The 22,340-nt window shown below is 39.4% G+C and overlaps 1 protein-coding gene across 1 annotated transcript in view; it reads left to right on the forward strand.

The window, feature by feature from the left end:
- Positions 1-22,340, forward strand: part of LOC129516957 (probable ATP-dependent RNA helicase DDX60) — a 93,199-nt gene that overhangs the window by 49,740 nt on the left and 21,119 nt on the right. Inside the window, 9 exon segments of the mRNA XM_055336553.1 lie at positions 1,255-1,379; positions 3,322-3,480; positions 6,301-6,448; positions 8,405-8,557; positions 11,090-11,194; positions 12,584-12,784; positions 18,339-18,443; positions 18,715-18,856; positions 20,641-20,762. Of these exon segments, the coding sequence (XP_055192528.1) occupies positions 1,255-1,379; positions 3,322-3,480; positions 6,301-6,448; positions 8,405-8,557; positions 11,090-11,194; positions 12,584-12,784; positions 18,339-18,443; positions 18,715-18,856; positions 20,641-20,762 (1,260 nt within the window).

The raw sequence follows: 22,340 nt of genomic DNA on the forward strand, positions 1-22,340 counted from the left end.
TCTAGGGATTTTGAGATAGAATAGAAGGGGGAAAAGGAAATTGCTCTTTGCTTAATCCTCTGGCTTTCTAAAGCCTACAGCAGAAGCCACCTTCCTGTTCAACGTCATAATAGGACCAGAACAGGGGCGCCCGTATCCAGGGTCCGTGTTGATGCCTTGACAGCAGAGAGATTGAAATCACAGTAGTGGTAGCTCCGAAGCATTCTTTACTCCTTTGTCATGTTTGTCTTGGGATCTTTTTGTCTTCCCCTTTTCTTTCTTCTTTCTTTCTTTCTTTCTTTCTTTCTTTCTTTCTTTCTTTCTTTCTTTCTTTTTCTTTCTTTCTTTCTTTCTCTTTCTCTTTCTTCTTTCTTTCTTTCTTTTTTAAAAAATATTTTATTTACCTGAGAGATAGGAGGAGAACGAGCAGTGGCAAGGAGCAGAGGGAGAGAGAGAAAGAGCAGCAGACTCACCACTGAGCAGGGAGCTCCGTGCCGGGCTTGGTCCCGAGACCCCGGGATCATGACCTGACCTAAGCAGACGCTTAGCCTACTGAGCTACCCAGGTGCCCGTAGGGATTTTTTTTTTATTTTATTTTATGATTTTTATTTCAATTTGTAGAAACTACTTGTGTCTTAGAACCTTAACCTGGAGTCCTAAGTTTTGCATATTTATATTAAGTAAGTTGATGATGGTCTTTATTTTTTGAAGTTTGTTTTGTTGTCACACATTGAGGTTTCTCATTTCTGTTGAGCGACATGTGCTAGACTTTTCCCATTGGAGGTTTTTTCCCATTACATTTTAATTTAGGTAATCTCTTTCCACTCAGAAGCATAATTAATTTACATTTCCTTCCATTTATTTTTGTCATTTAAAAACATTCAAAACATATCTGAAAGTGGTTTTTATACACGACATGGAGAGAAACTGATTTACTGCACCTTTTGCAGTAGTGGCACCAGCATCCTTTACTGAGCGACCTCTTTCTGACTGATTTGTGTTGCCTTACATAATTGCATGTTAAATTGCATATATGTGTGCATGTATATAGATTAGTCTTTTTGTTGTTCTTTGGTGCATTGATTTGTATATATATCTTTGGTCATTCTCTACAAAAGTTTATATTTTCATAATTATTTTGTTATTCTATTTTATTTTAAAGAAGCACAGAAACACAGACTAGACAATTATGAAAATATTTTAGCTGAAAGTGGTAGTTCCTTTCTTTATTATGCAGAATTCAAAACTAGTGATTTTTTTAATTCATTGCTACAGGCCAAAACAGTTCTGAAGAATCTTTGTCCTGATTCAGTTTTTAGTTCAGAAAACACAGTCAGCATGTTTCCACTTCTCGTTGAAAAGCTAAGGAAAATGGAAAAGTTACCAGCATTGTTTTTTTTGTAAGTCATTTTAATTTGTTTTTGTTTGTAATTTGAATCAAGCTTATTCTGTTGAGGAAAATTATACAAATTCACTGTTGTAATAAAGTATTCATAACTATTTCTGGTGTTCACTTATCAGAATGCATATTTAAAAAATATACCTTCCTAGTTCAGTTCTTAAAAAAAATATTTTTACTGGTGCCATTACAAATTACCATCTTTAAATAGTTTCCTACTCTATTTTTTTTTTTGTTATCTTCTTACTACAAACTATTATATTTTTATTTAGGTCTTGTAAATTTCCAGTAAATAATGAGATTCTTGGCAAAATAAATTGAATGTTAACACACACAAGTATCCCACGTAGAATTAAAGTATCCTTACAACATGCTAGCGTATTTGTTGGTGGTGTATTTTATTGTTTTTAATTTAAAGTTAAGAGAACTGTAACTTAGAGACACAATCTTGCTAACATATATATGCTATAGCGTGAAAATAGCTTAAAATTGAATGTAATCATCCAGTTTGGGTGAGGTATAAATTATATACTTAAATATACATATATATATATTATATTTATAATTAAGGTATATATATTATATATTTATATATAATATATATAATTATATATAATTATATATAGTTAAGGTGTATAATATATAAAGATATATATATTATATACCTTAATTATACCTAAATATATTCATTATGTAGGTAACACTATATCCTGGATTAACTTTGATCACATAGTTTGGGATCATAATAAAATGCTTTCTTTACTTTAGACAATTTCAAACTACTTTCAGCCATAGAAGTTTAAACAGGCTACAGATATCAATCAATCAATCAATCAATAAAGCTACATAATTTTGCTCAGCTGGCAAAGTTTAATGAAACTTGTTTATATGTAACAGACATGTAGTAGGGGGTCATTATTTGTGATGTATATTTAAAATAATGATGGTAATTGGACGTATGGCTGTGTTTGGAACTTTTGGAGATAGCAATCCTTTTACCTTTTTTTGTTGGCACAAGGAAAAAAAATTCTTAACTTTTGGTAGTTGTACCAAAACTGTGTAACTTGTACCAAAAGTTACACAGCTCACCTACTTTACTTTAGAGCATGGCTACATATTTTAGTTAGAAAGAAACACAATTCTGTAGAAAGCAGTAGACCGGAGTCTGCTGACCCAGAATACTGTACTATATACTTCAAAGTTAGTAAGAGAGTAGATCTTAAATCTTTTCACACTAATACACAAAAGGCAACTACGCAGAGGTGATGGATGTGTTAACTAATGTTATATTGGTAATCACTTTGTGGTGCACATATGTATCAAATATATCGTGTTGTATACCTTAAACTTATAGAATGTTACATGTCAATTAGATTTCAGTAAAATGAAAAAAAAAAAAAACCCACAGAGGAATCCCTAAATTTCACAAAAGATTTGTGAAATCTGAACTTACATATTTTTATATAATGCTAAGGCCTTGGCAGACCTCAAGATGAGTGGAGTTAATACAAGAGCAACTACAACAATAATACAAATCAGCAAAAGAACATATATATTTTTTTGTTTTTAAACTTCTTTTTCTCATCTTGTTTTGGGGAAGGAGCGATCTCTTTTCTGTATGTAAATAGAGAAAATCCATTGTTCTCTCTCCTTTACCTGTGGAATATCTGAGTACATTTACAGGAAAAATTTCCATGGGCTCTGGTTGTTGCCTCGGGGTAAGGTCTGCAGCAAGGAGGGGAGCTTACTGTTTCCTAGAAGGTAATTAATAAGGAGTCTGCTGACCCAGGCACCCTGTGTGCCTATTCGGGATAAAACTCCTAAAGGTGGATATTAAGAACTCAACAGGTATATGTCAGGATGTGAACAGTAGATGGAAATATGATTTAGATTTTATTGATGAAATTGTTTCCAAGGTAAGCGGTCTTTTCATTTATTCATAGATTCAACTTAGGAGATGTAGAAGGAAGGGCTGCCAGCTTGAGGAATTTCCTGGTGCGAAAACAAGCAATAAATAGACCTCCCAAAGCTGATAAAGAGGCCCATGACGTGATTAACAAAATTCGAAAAATCAAAAAATCCATCGAGAGACAAAAGACAATGTAAGTATTTAACAAAATGAATTAGTGGTTAAAGGTCAAAGTACTTCACAAGTCCAGTCAGAATCATGCATTGAATGTGCTACAAAGAAGTTCTAGTAACTGCCTGGACTTCTTTGCAAATTGTGTAAGTTTGGGTGGGAGAATGGGGTAAAGACTGGTGGTCATGCTATTCATATGCATATACCTTAGCTGCATAGACGAGTATCTTTCAGGGCTCCCGGGAGGCGGGACCACGGCCTGTGAGCATGGGGGGTTATTACCTGCCATAATCACGCCTCGAAGAAGCGTGTGACTCCAGCTCTGGGTCAGTCCTCAGAACAAAGTCAGAACGCGTCGTGTCTTGGATCACAACAGGGATTTAGCATCACGGTCACATACGAGAACATCTGATGGATTTGAGAACTGACTGCAATGTCAGTTTTATGGTTGAGAACTTTGCTTTTGAATCCTCTTCTCTGCTGTTCTCATGTAGAATCCTGAAAACTCTGGTCCTCGGAGTTCATGGTCTCCCCGTAATTCCCTCCTTCTGTTGCCACCCGGTGTAGATGCTCATTATGAGTCTTCCTTGAATGACTGCAGGGGTCTTCTTTTTAGACTCCAGAGCCTGAGGGTTCACTACTCTCCAGCGTAGCTAACAGTTGCTCTTGCTAATACTCAAATTGATTAAATTATTCCATGTTCAGTATTCTTTCTTCTTATTTTGGCTGTTGCTGTATGCCAACAGGTTTGGGGCTTTGCCATGACTTTTCCCATTTTACTCCCTACCACTCCCCTCTACCCATACTCAGCATTACAGTTCTCCTTACACGACCTGTTCTTCTACCTCTATGTTTTCACATGATCTGACCCATCTGCCTTAAGTGCACTCTTTTCTGATTGTCCCCAAAGCTTACACTCATAATTTTGCTCCCTTCTCTGAATCTTGCTGTAATTCCCTAGTTAAATTTAGTAATCTTTTTTTTCCTGTGTTCTTGTTCCGCTTTCAGTGTTTAGTAGATCAATTATTATGATGCATTACTGTTATTTTTCACTTGTCTTTCTTTTTCCTACATTATTAATATTTTCCTCTTTTTATCCGCAATGCTCAGCATATTGCTTGGAAAGTAAGATATTTTTAAATGATTCCGAGCAATCAAACTCAGATATTTTTTTTCAAAGTAGACACAGCTTTTAGAACTTTTCTGAGTCAGATTTCTCAAGCTCTAGAGCAAGCTGTACTTTGCTGCTGACCTTTCTTATCTTCCCTCTGCTTATTGTGATGTTTTCTTGGAAGTAGTGGGAGGTGAAGAGCCCAGACAGGGACAGCATCGGTAGTATAAGCCTTTTCAGGAGCTGATCTCTAGGCGACCTTTCTTCAGGACACCGGGAGCCATCATTTCCAATGGACTAGTGACCAACAATTCAAATATTAAAATATAAAGGATGTTTTAATATCTTGTTCAATACCACCATTATATGGAGGGTAAGAGGGGATCTTATCTTGAGCCTTGTGTTTTGGAGGGTTCCCCTCTGGCCCACCCTCTTCTATCTGTAACTATTCCTATAATATTAGGAGTCGGTGGATCTTGGGAGGCATAGCCACCCAGAGCTCATTCTCCCCCTTTTAAATTCCATATTATTATGGAGCTATATGTGTCAAGGTAGAAGGAGAGAATATATTTTATTTGACAGTTTGTTACTTTGATTTAAAACCGGTAGTTAAACAACAATATGTGGGCCTCCATTAGTACTTTGCCCCATGCTCTGCAAACATTAGGGCCAGGCCTTTCCATAGTCACATCATTCTCCCTTGAGTTAAGGTTAATGTTATTTGGAGGTGGAAACTCTTAGTGATGGGATACAACTGAGCCCTTCTTATCATTTTGAAGTAGTCTTATATTCACAGCTAGGAGACAATGTAAAAAAAAAAAATTAAAGAAAAGTAAGTGAGCTGGGTATAAAAGGCTGTTACATTGACAGGTAATGGATAATATGGTCTGATGACACAGCCAGGGTTTATGCAACCGTGTCTGAGGGAAGATTCCTTAGTAGTACACCCTGAGATGGAGATAACTGTGTAAGTGATTTATTGAAAGGTTACACTTATGAAGGACCTGCAAGAGAGTGAAAGAAGAAAAAAAAAAAAAAGAGAGGGAGAGAGAAAGCAAAGAAAACATGCATGGATGTGAGTTTTGCTGGAACATTGGCTGGTCCTGGTCCAATAGGGAGATCTGGGAGCATCACAGAATGTCCCAGCCTGGGTCCAGGGGGCTGATTTCTATACCTCATATTGGTCAATTACTGGCTGTAGACTCTTCCTCTCTCCCAAGAGAGGTTGTAACCTCGCAGGCATTTCTAGGAAGCTCTTGTCAGTTAAGGACGCTTCTCCAGGGACGGTGTAGCTGAAAGCCCTTGCTTAACAACCAAACTCAGAGCTGTCACAGCCTTTACCACAAGGGGAGAGGTACAGTGGCCTGAAATTGGCAATGTGGAGCAAGGGAGACACCTACCTTACCTCCAAGCCTGATGTCATGAGACAGAGAAAACGATCACCACTGTAGCAACAGAGGAGAACTAGATTTGGTAAGAAGGCTACTTGCAGCAGAGACGAAAGGGAACATTCAAGGAAAATATGGGTACATAGAGAAACGTCTACCGAAGGACCACCAGTCCCAGAGGCTAATAGGGGAGTGCATTAGAGGAAGTGCAGTAGAAGTCTGAATCAAAATAGTACAGATGTTTGTAGGAGTGAATGTCTGGGTGATGAGGGGATCTGGGAAGCCCTGGGCTCACTATGGTAGCTGAATCTATTTATTACTTAAAACTTATCTTTATGAACAGAGACGAGAGAAGCCAGAAAAATCTCAGAAAAATGGATCAAAAGCTAATACATGAAGCTGAACATAATAATCTACTCAAGATTCTAGAGAAGAACCTGGAAATCCCTGAGGAGTGCACATATGCTAATCAAAAAGCGATAGACGCTGAGGTCAGCTCTCGGAATGAAATACTCCAGGAAATGACTTCACTCATCAGCCATTATCTCTCAGTTGTAGACAGTGTTGAATGTAATAACTGAATGCGATCTCCAGTAGAACAGAGATCTCTGTGTGTGACCTCCTAGCTACGTGTAACTCGAGGGCTCTGCAGAGCACATCTAAAAAGGACAGGATCTGGCTTTATAGATTATTTCTTGCTTGTTAACAATTAATCCCTGAGCGGGTCTGTCCTTTTATTATTTATTCTTTCATAGAAAGGCTTTTTCACATCCTGAATTCTAGACTTCAATCCCACATGCCTCATTCGAATATTTGGGTACATGTGGTTCAATACTCTTTAAATAATGAATTTGTCAAAATCAGAAGCTGTCTACATTATAGTTAATACATTCCACCAAAAAGACATTGAAATATCTAAAAGTGGTATGCCATTTTTTCCTCAAAAATTTTTTAAATGAAAATAATCCATGCTTAAGGTCGATGAAGTTGAAAATATAAGTTAGTAATAATAAAAGCAATGGCATCAATCAGAAGGAATCACTGCCCTTTGGACGAACCTTTCATACATTTTTAATTGGGGACTATGTACACCCACAGTTCTACTGTATACTTTTTTTTTGTAAACTACACAGTCTCTTCCTTTTTAATAAGCATAAATTTACATCATCATATGAATATCTCCTCAATATTCCATTACATGGATGACTAAACAACTGAAGTACCTCTTGCTTTTGGATACTTAGGGTTTTCTTTCTTTCTTTCTTTCTTTCTTTCTTTCTTTCTTTCTTTCTTTCTTCTTTCTTTCTTTCTTTCTTCTTTCTTTCTTTCTTTCTTTCTTTCTTTCTTTCTTTCTTTCTTTCATCTTTCTTCTTTATTTCTTTCATCTTCTTTCTTTCTTTCTTTCTCTCTTTCTTCTTTCTTTCTTTCTTTCTTTCTTTCTTTCTTTCTTTCTTTCTTCTTTATTTCTTTCCTCTTCTTTCTTTCTTTCTTTCTTCTTTCTTCTTTCTTTCTTTCTTTCTTTTCTTTCTTTCTTCTTTCTTTTTTCTTTCTGTCTTCTTCCTTCCTTTCTTCTTCTTCTTCTTCTTCTTCTTCTTTTCTTTCTTTCTTTCTTTCTTTCTTTCTTCTTTATTTCTTTCTTTCATCTTTCTTCTTTATTTCTTTCTTCTTTCTTTCTTTCTTTCTTTCTTTCTTTCTTTCTTTCTTTCTCTTTCTTTCTTCTTCTTCCTCTCTCTCTCATACACAGTGTTTATCTTTGTACATATAACTCTCCACACAAGTGGATTTCCTCCTTAGGGAATCGCCATGTTTAAGACCATTTATGACAGATTTACAGTGAGAGGTAAGCGCTCTCCGACCATACAGGGTACGAAGCCAGCTCTGCCTTCCTGGAGAAGTTTTTTTCTGCCCAGGGAGAACTTTGAGGCTCCACAGAGAGCTGACTTCACTCAGGCTAGGACAGGTCATATACTCACGCCTCCGCTAGGTGTTTTCTTTACTGTTTTGTCAGTATTTTTCATCTCTAAAGTGGGGTGAAACAGAGATAGCATGTTCAAGGATTTGGGAATATTTCCTGTAGTTACTGTTGCTGCCATAAAATGTTCTTGGTTCTCATGTAGAGTTAATCTCAAGCAGTTGCTTCATTTAGTCAAACTATTACATAAGGGCCACCCGGGTGGCTCAGTGGTTGAGCCTCTGCCTTCAGCTCAGGGCGTGACCCCAAGGTCCCAGGATCGAGTCCCGCATCGGGCTCCCTGCATGGAGCCTGCTTCTCCCTCTGCCTGGGTCTCTGCTTCTCTCTCGGTCTCTCATGAATAAGAAACAAAATCTTTAAAAACAAAACAAAACTATTACATAGTATGACTGCTACTTTCATTTAAATATTTTATTCTGATTTAAATTCAACTTAGATAAGTGATCAAAGTCCCTAATACTCTTGCTTCTTTCAGACTTTGCAGATGGTGTTTGATCGAGTAAAATTCACAAGAAAAGGTGCAGAGCTGAAGGCTTTGGCAAGAAGGGGTATTGGATATCATCACAGCTCTTTAAGCTTCAAAGACAAACAGTTAGTTGAGATTCTTTTTAGGAAAGGATTTATTAGGGTAGGTAAACTTTTTCATCCTAAAATTTGAAGCTGTGTCTATATGAAAGTGAATGTCCATGAAAGGGGAAAATAGCAATTCTTTCTTATCTAATTATATCTTTTATATATATATTTAGAACTCAGGATATCACTGCATAGTCTTCCATCTTATTTAATTGAGGGAGGGGGTTTGAAATTCATTATTACCTCTTTCTCATGAATTAAAATATTCCCTAACCAGATACTTTTGCATATATTTCTGGAATGAAGTATGCCTATTATGATCTTGCAACAGCAACCCCTTGCTTTTTCATTCATAATTTCTAGGGAATTTTGCCAGTTGTTCACGTGATCTTTGTTACAGACATCCTTTCATGAGCTTAGGGGACACTTATAATAGGGTTTTGGTCAAATCTTTTCTCAGTGTAATAGCTGAAGTCAGAGCAAGAATGTGTCACTTCCTCGGGGCTCATGCCTATCTTGGCAGTTTTTATTTGAGTCGCCCCTACGTGCTCTCTCTCCTGTCACTGATGGCAAACAAGACGAAGATTACCTTACACAGCTGGAAAGCCAGCCTTATTACGTTTTATGTAGTATGTTACATGAGGGTGTGTGCAGATAGTCTGGATAAATCCACAAGGACAATTAATATATCTCAGTTCAGACCTTGAGTAATATTTAAAAATAGCCCCTGAGTTTTTAAAAGTATCCATATCAAATTCTTTTGTATGATGTATATTATATTTGTGTATGTGAGAAAGCGAGAAAGAGGGATGCCTAGGCTGCTCAGTGGTTGAGCGTCTGCCTTTGGCTCAGGGCATGACCCCGGGGTCCCGGGATCAAGTCCCACGTCGGGCTCCCTGCAAGGAGCCTGCTTCTCCCTCTGCCTGGGTCTCTGCTTCTCTCTGTGTCTCTCATGAATAAATAAATAAAATCTTAAAAAAAAAAAAGAAAGAAAGTGAGAAAGAGAGAGCAAAAGGAGGGGGAGGGAGGGAGGAGAGAAGGAGAGGATACTACTGTAGGTAACTATTTCTTAATTTTGAATAATGTGTTGAAGAAAATCAAAAGGTAATATTTTAATCTGGATAAAAACTAAGACATATCATTAACAACTTTGCTTGGCTTTTCTCCTAACTAATAAGTTATTTATTTACTTTAAAAGTCATTAACTAGAGGGGCGCCTGGGTGGCTCAGTCAGTTAAGCCTCTGCCTTCTGCTCAGGTCGTGACCCCAGGGTCCTAGATGCAGCCCCCGCGTCGGGCTCCCCGCTAAGTGGAGAGTCTGCTTGTCCCTCTCCTCTGCCCCTCCCTCCACTCCCACCCTCTCTCTCTCTCAAATAAATCTTTAAGAAAAAGGACAGTAACTAGAGACAAGATTTTCTACACGCTTGTACATTGAGGAAGAAAGGTACACCTATTTTGATTGGCATGTCTTGTGTCTAAAATAGTATACGTAAAAAAATAAAAAATAAAAAATAAAAAATAAATAAAATAAAATAAAAATAAATAAAATAGTATACGTTAAATAGTAGAGGCCTAAGTACTACCAGTTTACTAAATGAGTAATTAGATCACTCCGGAAAAGGCAATTTGGAAATAGTGATAACTTTCTCGTAGAGAACACATTTCTAAAGAGGCATTTCTTCTAGTTACAATATAAATTTAACGTTTTTACTCTTCCCATTTTTGTTTCCATTAACGAACTTTAGAAAAAGCTAATAGAGTATGTGTTTCATTTTCACAGATGTGTAGGTCTCAGTTACAGAATAACTCCAGAAAATTATTCCACATTGACATGAAGCCAAGGCATATAAACAATCAATGAAAAGAGAAAGAGAGGGCCACTGGAAACACTCAGCATTAAAAAAAAAAAAAGAAAAAGAAAAAGAAAAAAGAATACTCAGCATTATATGAGAAAATGAGCAAAAGTTGAATCATTTAAGAAACATTAAAGTTTGCCCTGGTGCCTTTCTGGTCAGTTTGTCGAGGCAATTCTGGGGGAAATGAAACTGTTTTGCTCTTATTATCACAGGATCCGTAATTTCCATAGAAATAACCTTCACGAGTAAGTGGTCGTGGGCGAAGCAGGCAGTAGCCCAGAAGCGGGTTGCTAGGTGTTGCTGCCCCGCCAGGAAGAAATCCCCTTTTCAGTCCCTCATTAAGAAACAGTCACTGAGGACCTGTCCCCGGCCAGGGACGCTCGTCCCCGGGGATGCAGTGGCCAAGAGGGCTCGGGGCCCAGTGGAGGACAGCAGACCCGCGACTGCCACCTGAGCATCACAGTCCCACGAGGACACGTGTGCAGGGCGGGGGGTCGTGGCCGGCCGGGGGCCGGTGCTTGCTGTGGCTGGGCTGGTCCCGGGTTTTCTGTTCCACCTTTGAGCCGAGAAGTGAATCAGCCAGATAAGCATTGGCAGGAGAACAGCGTCCTGGGCCCTGGGACCCCCGGGAGTGTGTGGGGTAGGGGGGCTCCCTCGGGGGCGCCGGGAAGCCCAGCCTTGGCCTTCTCCTGAAATGCTATTTCGTGAAGGATCCCTTTCTTCTCTTCCTAGGTGGTGACAGCTACCGGGACACTGGCTTTAGGAATCAATATGCCCTGTAAATCCGTGGTTTTTGCTCAGAACTCCATCTACCTGGATGCCCTCAGTTACAGACAGGTATTGCAGCACGCAGGCGCTCCCGTCGCAGTGTGCATGTGCGGCCCTCACGCGCTGGCACACCGGGCCTGCCATCGGGAAGGCACCTGCCAGCTCGTGGGCCGGCGCACGGTGACCTCCACTCGGGCCTGCCCATCGCCTCTGAGTGTGGGACGGCTCCATAGCTCTGTCTAGAACCCAGGGAGAAAGTGGGGTAAATGTGGTGTGTCTCACTCACACTGCAAAGGCAGGAATGGGAGACCCAAAGGTCTGGTGTGACACTGTTGGTCCAAACACATTTAAAATCAATAGGTCTGGGATTGTGTGGCCTTAGCTAGCTGGCTGGGTATCTTTCCCTAAATCAGTCCATTACCACATAGTGGTTTTAGTTTTAGTTATTTACAATAAGAAAAAAACAAAAAACAAAAAACAAAAACGGAAGACAGTGGCACACGAGCGCAAGGGCGCGGGACCACATCTGGCAGCCAACTTTCAGGCTGTCGTCAAGATGCCCTCCTCTCCTTCTCTCCAAACACTTCCTTCTTATCCCCCCGTAGGCCCCATTTCCATCCCACAGAACACCCCTCTTATTTCCCGCCTCTTCCCCGGCCTCTGTCCTTGTGCTCTCTCCTCCCGGGGCCGTGTTCTGCGCCAGCTCCCTCTCCCACGTCACCTTTGCAGTCGCGTCGGGCTCCGGAGCCAGGGCGTTATGACATTTCCCATGACGAGCTTTGGGGCCAAGGTGTCATGGTGTGAGTCCTGGATCTTCCCCCTCCTGGTGTTTGGCTACGGACAAGTTTCTTCCGTGCCCCGCGTTCCTATTCCCACATCGTAAAACGGGGATAACGGTCATATTCCCCTCATGTGGTGTGTGTTGCGAGGCCCGTATCAGAACAGTGCAAAGGATCTAGCGCATTCTGAGCACCTAATAGATGAGGACTAATACAGCTTCTATAAAGAGTCTGTTTTCTACGAGTAGCATTTCTGAACTTTATCTTACTCATGTATTTCTTCAATCTGTGCACGATTTGTATGGTGGCTGGTGGTGCAACACACCGGCGTGTAGGAAGGGAACACGGGAGAGGAAGTGGGAAAGGACAGAATTGGGGTGAACAGTTCAGCGCTAAGTGAATTTGAAGTCAGGGGCCAGTCTTCTCTTCTCGTTGTGCTCGTTCGAATGTATATCATGATATGAATATTTCGCACCGTTTCTGACACGAAGCAAGGGCGTAATAATGATGACTGCCTCGTTCTCAGCTCTGTCTTCGTTGGACTCTAGTTTCAGGCCACCTAACGGTTGGACGCACGCACAGCTTACTTGCTCCAGCCCCACGTGAAAGGCTCATTTCTCACGCTGCGATGGACCAAATGTTTAGGGGAGTTTTACTTTGTGATTCTCTTCGGTTCCAGATGTCTGGACGAGCCGGGAGACGAGGTCAAGACCTGATGGGAGATGTATATTTCTTTGGTATTCCATTGCCCAAAATAGAAAAACTCATTAAATCCAACGTTCCTGAACTGAGAGGACAGTTCCCTCTGGGCATCACCCTGGTCCTGCGACTCATGCTGCTGGCTTCCAAGGCAGACGACCCAGAGGATGCTAAAGCCAAGGTAAGGTACCGTGCTTGATACTCTCGGAGGTAGAGTCTTCACTGCCAGCCTGGCCGTGGTCAGCTTCGCTTTCCTTTAGAGGTCTGTAGCGATGACTTTTCAGTTTCACCGGCTTTTTGCGCTTTGCGATGTCTTGCGTTGTGGAGGGCTGGGGCTAGAGTGAGAGGAGAATCATTAGTTTTGTCTCCTCTGTCAATCACAGGATTTGTGCTGAACGGGCATTTGGAATTAAGGATTACTTTTTTTTTTTCATGTGGGATCGGTGCTGTCCTAGAGTAGTTAAGGGTGCTGCTGGCTCTAGATTTGACTTGATTTGAATTTTTAAAAGATGTTATTTATTTACTCAGAGAGAGAGAGAGATGGAACATGAGGGGAGGGAGGTGCAGCGGGAGGGGGAGAGAGAGTCTCAAGCAGACGCCCTGCTGAGCTCAGAGCCTGACTCCGGGCTCCATCTCATGACCCTGAGATCACGACCTGAGCGGAAATCAAGAGTCAGATGCTCACCCCGCGGAGCCACCCACATGCCCCTGGCGGTAGATCTTTTTTTTTTTTTTTAATTTTATAAATTAATTTTTATTGGTGTTCAATTTACCAACATACAGAATAACACCCAGTGCTCATCCCGTCAAGTGTCCCCCTCCGTGCCCGTCACCCATTCACCCCCACCCCCCGCCCTCCTCCCCCTCCACCACCCCTAGTTCATTTCCCAGAGTTAGAAGTCTTTATGTTCTGTCTCCCTTTCTGATATTTCTCACACATTTCTTCTCCCTTCCCTTATATTCCCTTTCGCTATTATTCATATTCCCCAAATGAATGAGAACATACACTGTTTGTCCTTCTCCGGTTACTGTGGCCAAGTTCAAAAAGGGTGTTGCCTGAGTTCTCCTCTGGGATTTTGATGGAATCTTGTCTCACATTTAGATCTTTCATCTATTTTGAGTTTATCTTTGTGTCTGGTGCAAGAGAGTGGTCCAGTTTCATTCTTCTGCATGTGGATGTCCAATTTTCCCTGGCGGTAGATCTTAAAAGATCTGTGTTAGGTTCCATTTTCAAAAGGCGCAAGATGATTAGTTGTGATCATTTCGTAACAGATGAGTTTATTTTTTTGCAAAAACACAAAGTAACCCAAACTCATCAAAGAATATTTAGATAATATAAAAGGTTGAAGGAAGACAAGAAGCATACAGGTTTCCTCATCCAAGGACAGTCTTATTATCATTTTGGTATTTGGCCACACATGTACATTTGGTTTTTAAACACTGATATAGTTGATTAGACGTCGATATGACTTTGAACTTTTCCTGAAATTTTCGCTAAGATATTTTGTGTCTAATCTCACCATGAGAGATTTAAAATTCATAATAAAACAATTTGATTTTTATTCTTATGAAGATGCATTATTTTTGTATATTGAGTATTAATATTTAATATTGTATATTAATTCAGATACTGTTTGTTGATGCGAGGAATCTTTTAGGACTTTGGTAATGAGTTGGCTCTTCTGGGGGTGCTGGTCTAACAGTGCAGGCACCTATCATTTTAGACCAAAACTCCCCCGTTTCTGCATTCTTAATTTTTACTCCTGTGTAGGAGAGAAGAATAGATATTTTAGCAAGTTCTTTAAAAAAATTTAAGAGAGTTTATTGGAGTGGTTTATTTCTTTGCCTTGGCATATTCAAGAAAATCTCTCTGTAATCTTCACACATAAAAAGCTCAAGTACGGACATAAAGTTTTCAGAATTTTCTCTTTACTCATCACATCAAAGTAAGATGGCTTCGTTTCCTCTGGAGCATACTGTTAAAGAGGAGTAGAAAAAAAATAATAAAATAAAAAAAATAAAGAGGAGTAGACACTTTTAGTCTCCCCTAAAGGAGCCACGTAATTCCTACTCTCTTGTCGTTAATTTGATTTTTTTTCTGCCTACGTATTTATATGAATCTTTAAAAAAATCCTTAAATTTAAAATCTGTTTTGTGGGCCATTTTTTAAATTGATGTTTTAGTTATTGCATGCTAAGAACTTTGAATCTTCATGATCAGTTTTTAAAATTGTGGTAAAATATAAATAACGTAAAATTACCATCTTAGCCGTTTTTAAGCGTACGATTCAGTAATGTTAAATTCATTTCCATTTTGCTACGGTCAAGTGGTTTTGGAACTAAGAAGAGATTTCTTAAGTTAGGTCTTTGATATTTGCTTCTGTTTTCATTTGTCCAATTTTCTATCAGGAAAAATTATAATCTTTAAATCAAGAATTCTTTCTCTGTACTCTATCGCTATGTGTTTCTTCATTATGGGAGAACATGTGAAATTTATCTTTCACATCGCTGCTGCCGCTCTCCGGTTTCAGTTCTCCTCTGTAGTTATACACATGTGGATTTTAAGTCTGCTACCGGAATTTTAATTTTCCTGAAATGCTTCACTATTTCTTACATCACTCTTCCACATATTAATAAAGTATTTTTTTTAAATGTCAATTCATAATTATCCATTTACCTTATGTTATTTTGCCTTGTCTTGCAGAGGTCGTATCTTACGGTGCCCATCAAGGATGCCAAATCATTTCTCAAAAAACAATTTTGCTCCATAAAGAAAACCATCTTTTTTAAGAAAACCATTTTTTAAAAAAGATTTTATTTATTTATTCATGAGAGACACAGAGAAAGAGGCAGAGACACAGGCAGAGGGAGAAGCAGGCTCCTCGCAGGGAGCCCGATGTGGGACTCGATCCAGGACTCCAGGATCACATCCTGAGCCCAAGGCAGAGACGCTCAACCACTGAGCCCCGCCGGGCATCTCAAGAAAACAATTTTTATAGGTCAGCCCCCTACCCCTTCTTATGATGGACCATGAGATGGTCTCTCACGTCTCCCTGCTGTCCCATGAGCCCACCGCCTGCCCCAGGGATATTCAAGGCAGTTACAGTCTGAGGACCATGGCGTTGCTGTTTCTTTTGCTTCTAACATCTTCTCTCAGTCGTGTGCGTAGCCTCACTCCTTTACCTCATTAAGTTTTGGTTCTAACGTTACTCTCAGTAAAGCCTCCTGACGTTGCCCTTTCTAAGTTGTAAATGTTTCTCCTGTGTGCTGCGCTGTGACCCTGATTCACTTATATACAGCGCGTGCCCCTCCTTCCGTACATCAGGTATCTATCATCTATCTATCTATCATCTATCATCACCTATCATCTATCACCTATCTATCATCTATCATCTATCTATCATTTATCTATCACCTATCATCTATCATCACCTATCATCTATCACCTATCTATCATCTATTATCTATCTATCATTTATCTATCACCTATCATCTATCTATCATCTATCTATCTATCTATCTATCTATCTTCTATCTATCTATCTATCTATCTATCTATCTATCTATCTATCATCTATCTATCAATCATGGTTTTACTTATTTTCTCTATATTCCCCACTGGAATGTAAGCACTCTGTGGCCAAAGATCTTTGTCTTCATTCCTCGTATAGACATGTAATATATTTTAGCATGACTGAATAACTTTAGGAAAGCGATCAATTTTTTTTGGGATCAATTTTCTTATAAAAAATTGATCTATTGTGGGTTTTTCTATTTTCTCACTTTTGGATATAGGTACATTAGTGTCAATCTGTTGGATTACCAAAGAATAGGATGTATGATTTCACTCTGGCTTCTGTCTGCCCTCCTAAGTGGGGCTCAAATACCCTATTAAATGTGAGGCTTGATGAATAGCTTTTGTTTTTTTTTTTTAATTTTTTTTATTTTTTATTTTTTATTTTTTTTTTTATTTATGATAGTCACAGAGAGAGAGAGAGAGGCAGAGACACAGGCAGAGGGAGAAGCAGGCTCCATGCACCGGGAGCCCGATGTGGGACTCGATCCCGGGTCTCCAGGATCGCGCCCTGGGCCAAAGGCAGGCGCCAAACTGCTGCGCCACCCAGGGATCCCTGATGAATAGCTTTTGAACCACATGCCAGTGTGTAGTAGATTTTAACGCTTATGTAGCTTTTCTGGACTGGAAGTTTATTGATCTACTTTTGCCAGTCCTGCTGCCACATTGATCACGTAGATGTCACTCATCGCTACGAGGGCGGCATGCATTGCCGTCAGGGTCCTCACTATCTTAGTAGGGCTTTAGTTATGTGTCTACAGCCCTAAGACTACAGTGAACTACCATGACTTGCTCACCCTCTTACTACTCTGCTGTTTTCTTGCTGTTGCCATCTATGACCAAATGTAGAGCAAGAGAGAGAGAGAGAGAGAGAGAGAGAGAGAGAGAGAGGTGGTAGGAAAGGGCATTTTTGGGGACCCTCATAAAGAATCATCCTAAAGTAAGGACGACGTATACCATACCCCCTGCCTTTCTCCCTTCTCTCTCTCATCCATATCCTCCCACCTTCATTTCAGAGTCCGCCGGCCATACCACGAATACAGGTTCTTCCCAGGTTCTATAAACTCCCAGGCCTGATGGCAGACAGGCTCAAACGTGATGATGTTGGGAAATTTTCCTCTTGTTGGTATTTCGTAGACGTGTTAGTGCGCAGCCCCAAGGTACCTGAACTACGCCCCCAGTGCTGTTTCACAGCGGAAACCAAGCAATGTTTTCAGTACTTCTGTTTTAGTCGACACACTTCTGTTATTTTTGCCACGACACTGCAGGGCATGCGGCAGCAGACCTTGTTCTCTTCCAGAATAAACTAAGGGCTGTAAGCTCTTAAGCTGGGTTCACATTTATTACCAGGTTATTTGGCAATATGCTTCATTTCTGATGGTTGTGTTTTATATGTTCTATTTGTTAAAGGAAGGATGTGCCATGTAAGAAGACGGTAAAGCACGTAATGTGAGATTTAACTGAATCTTACATGCTGCTCGTCGTATCTGTGGTATGGCACATACGGCTGATATCCAGCCTTTATATTCTTTCATGTGATAGTCAGTCAGGGGCAGCCACAAGAGGAGACAGAGATAAGGCTCGGGAAAATAAGGTATTATATTCACAAGGCTTAGAGACAGGAGTCACGGCACACTACGGGGCACTGTATGTGAAGGACACCAGGCTGGGCTGGCGGCAAAAGACGGGAGGAGCAGGAAGCTTTAGGTGCCTCCTTCATTATGGTTTCTGTGGAAAAGGCGAGACAGGTCAGAGTAAGCAAGTCTGGGATTGGCGACTGTGAATGATTCTCCTGGGTCTTGGGCTCTACAGGTGGCCTCTTGTTGCCCGGGACCTGGCTCCGGGGTGACGTTGGGCAAGGAATATTGGCTAGGTGTGAGAGCACTCGGGAGGAGTAGCTGCGGGTATGCACTTGGGACTGGGTGGTTTGTATCCGGTAGGCATGCTTTTGGAGACGTTGCTGTCGCCTTCAGGAGTTAGCTAGGCCTGGGAGCGGCAGTCTCTCTCCAGCCAGGAAGGATATTTGTTTCTCCGGAAAGGTTTTTTTAAGACGTCTAAACATCATAAGATACAGAAAAACACTTAAAATTAGAGCATATCTATATTACTATTTGCAAATATATTTCATGAAACTAACACGGTGCGGATACTCTTCTCTAAAGGTGCTGTCCGTGCTAAAGCATTCGTTGCTGTCCTTCAAGCAACCCAGAATCACGGAGCTATTGAAACTTTACTTCTTGTTTTCTTTCCAATTCCTTGTGAAACAGGTATGATTGCCCCTTGTCTTTTTGTGAAATAGGAATGGCACCATCTTCGTTTTTTTATCATGCTGAATTAATTTGTGGTCTTTACAAGGTTATATCCAATGACTAATATTTCTTTACTTGGTGTGATTGTCACATATGAGCCGGATAACAATTACCAATTCCTCTTATATTGGTACTAAATACTATTTTAAACTGACACTGAATAAGTTAGTTATTAATCACTATACGTGGGTGAGTTGAGTCAAACTAATAAATTATTTTTGTTTTTTAGGGCTATTTAGATCAAGAAGGTAAACCAAGGGGGTTTGCTGGCCTCGTATCACATCTGCATTACCATGAGCCTTCTAATTTTGTTTTCGTCAGTTTTCTCCTAAAAGGCCTTTTCCATAATCTCTGTCAGCCAACTAGGAAAGGTAAGCTTGCTGTTCTTGTGTATAATACTAAAATAGCAACAGAAACTATAGCGGAGCTAGCACTTCAGGAAAATTTTTTCGCCAAAAATAACACAAGTTAATATTTAGATAATTTGGAAATATTAAATTAGATAAAATAAAATTTTATATACCTACTAATATAGGTTATATGAGAGACAGCCGTCTTTTGTGTCATCTATTTTAAAATGTTAGTTTCTTATGAGCTTTGGTAATTTCTAGATTCTAGGACTCAGAGCATATTTTAAAAATATATGATTTTTTAATAAATATCTTTTATAATTAAATTTAATGTGTGCAGAGCATAGAAAAGAGATATAGGAAAGCCTTATGTTAAATATAATATTCACCATCAGTATTCGTGAATTTTTTTCCAATCGTATTTTCTTAGAGTATAAACATATAGTATAGTAAATATATAAGTATATAGTATAAATATATATAAATTTATATATTTAAATAACTAATTAGAATCTAGAATCTTCTTTTCCTTGAAATATATTTTGCCAGTATCATGGAATTTTTTGTGAATTGCATTTTGATGCCTGCCTAATATTCCAATGACTAATATTTTTTTTTAATTAAAAGCCTTCAATTTTTAAAATTAAACCGTAGACCTTTAAACAGTGTCCCTAAAAGAAGTGTTCTCCTTTTTGTGCTTAAATTTGTTATATTTCCCAACTCCTGACAAATGCAGTGCCTCTCATAGCATTTCTTTATCTTGTATCATAATTGATAGCAACACTTTACTTTGTGCAAGAAGTCTAGTCACTAAGCTCTGAGCATGCATTGTTCCATGAAACAAGGGTACTTAGGAAATTCTATCCCCCCAAAAGCTCTGTGGGCATGGGGCGTGGGGTGGGAGGGTGTATACTATTATAATCATGGAGGTAGAAAATTTGATGACTTTATGAGGCATGTGACATGGCTATCACTATTTTGTAAATAAGGAAACTCAGACAAACTCAGAGAAGCTAAATAAACTGCCATGGCCATACAATTGTAATAAGTGTCAGAGCCAAGATTCAGGTATAAATGGTCTGAGTCTAGAGCCCAAGTCATTAAAGGTAGCACCTTTTTAATCACTCCGGTGTAATATTCACGCGTCGTGAACGGTAGAGAGGAAGTCAAAAGGGTGGTGCCTTAACGTGAGTGGCGAGAAGGTAAGGAAGGGAGATAGGACTTGGTCATTGGTGGGCTGAGTTTGGAAAGCCTTAAATGCTAGGCTAAGGAGATTGGATTTTGCTCATTAGATACTGAGGTGTAATTGGAGATTTTTTTGAATGGGCGAGAGACGTGATCATAAAATGCTTCAGGAAAACTGATCATAGCTTGAAGTTGAGGGTGAGAGGAGTGGATGGAATCCAGGTGAGGAGATGGGGCGATTTGCGGTTACAACGACTATGGTATGAACTAGTGTGGGAGTAGAAAGCAGGAAGAAGAAGGCACCGTTGCACACTGTCGGTTCCTTGGTTGCTGTATTTGTTACAGATTTTCCGTTTCCATGAAATGAAATGCAGCCAAACATTCAACTTAAATGTCAAAAATGGGGATGACTGGGTGGCTGAGTCAGTTAAGCATCTGCCTTCAGCTCAGGTTATGATCCCGGCGACCCGGGGTCGAGCCCCGCACCTGGTTCGCCTCTGCGGGGAGCCTGCTTCCCCCTGCTTCTCTGTCAAATAAATGAATACAATCTTTAAAGAAATGTTAAAGATGAGATTGATGCACCTTTTTACCTTTATAACAAAGATCTTTGATTTGTATAGGTTCAAAACATTTTTCTCAAGATGTTATGGAAAAGCTAGTGTTAGTATTGGCCAATCTGTTTGGAAGAAGAATTCTTCCAGCAAAGTTTCAGGAAACTACTATCAAGTTTTATCAATCAAAGGTAAAATTCATGTTTCTGGTGACATTAAATAATTACTGTGATTGAGTGGATCCCACCGTAAGTGATTCAGCAGCAGTAGAATTTTATCAATATAGGGCTCATTTGTTTTATAGAATAACAATTTGTTCTATTGGTGATTACTGTCCTAGTTAACCTCTAATTCATAAGCTTCTGCACATAAATCTATCAAAAGATGAAATGCCTTGAGGAAAAATAAGATAAAGAATTTTGCTCATGTTTTCCATTTTATTGTATGATTGTATCAAATTGTAGCATCCAGTTTCCATGAAATGAAATGCAGCCAAACATTCAACTTAAATGTTAAAAATGGGGATTTTAGCCACTGGACATCCAGTGGCTAAAATAAAAATGTAGATAATTAGACAGTAAATGAACTAACAGTTCCCATCATTGAATCTGTAGTTCCCTTAGGGTCTTTTCACCTTGAGGTGGGGCCCAGGTAAGAAATACATCTTATGAACTATAATGTCCGCACTGAAAAATATTAGAACAGTTGTTGAAGAAATCATCCCTTGACTCCCATAGAATAAAGGCAAGAAAACTCTTTTCCAATTTTATTTGCAACATATTCTTTGATCAGGATTTGCTATTATTAAATCAGCATCAAATACTGTTCCTAATGTACCCCAGTAGGATCTGAGAAAGTGGGATAGGCTGGTTATACTAAATAACATTGGTAAAAGGTGACAAGGAACCGAGAGATGAGCAAATCTATATTGTCTAGCTCCACAATGTCAAATTACAAATCTTAGCCCTCAAGGAATATTCTCTTGACCAGTGAACACAACTTTAGTCACTGATCTATCATCACATTTTTTTCATCACAAGTATACTCTTGAGGTATTATTCATTTTGTTTAAATGATTTATATTTAACTTAGAAAAGTTAGTACCTAAATTCTTACAAGGAAAAAGATATTAAAAATATACAATAAAGAAATGTTTTGCACGGAGATCTCCTGTCTCTCTCGCTGTCTGTCTCTTTCTCTGTCTTTTTTTTTAAAGGTTATTGGAAATTTGTGCACTTCCAAGTAGGACGTAGTGAGTGGTTATTATTTGTATTGAGACAGAGAGCTGTGGAAACAATGAGGATTTGGCTGGCTAAAATTATAAAATGGCAAGAACTTACTAATGGTGTGATGGGAATCTCTAATCATGGTTTTCTCCCAAAGGATTTGTTGATTCTGGACAGGGTTTGAAAATTGTACTTAGCATATATTCAGAGAGCCTCTCCTGTGAGATTAAAAAAAAAAAAAGCTATTAAAGCTTTTAGTGACCACATGGGGCTGGAGTGACAGAAATTGAGGAGACGGGGTTTCTATGAGTTTACTGAGAATGTTCACTGAGCATCAGATCTGCGTGAAATGTTAGGTTACTACACCAAACTGTTTCTAGTCTTGTGGCACTTATTAAGTAAAAACCCACTAGAAGGAAGGTTCTGCATTTATTCACAGGCTTGTATTCCTCTCAAGACATTTTTGAAGACTTTTAGAGCCGGAAGATGTAAAAGGTTAGGAAGCTCTGTAGGAAAGAGGTGGATCTTTGGGAATCTTTTAGG

Source organism: Nyctereutes procyonoides, unplaced genomic scaffold, assembly GCF_905146905.1.
Source record: "Nyctereutes procyonoides isolate TBG_1078 unplaced genomic scaffold, NYPRO_anot_genome, whole genome shotgun sequence".
Classification (NCBI taxonomy): Eukaryota; Metazoa; Chordata; class Mammalia; order Carnivora; family Canidae; genus Nyctereutes; species Nyctereutes procyonoides.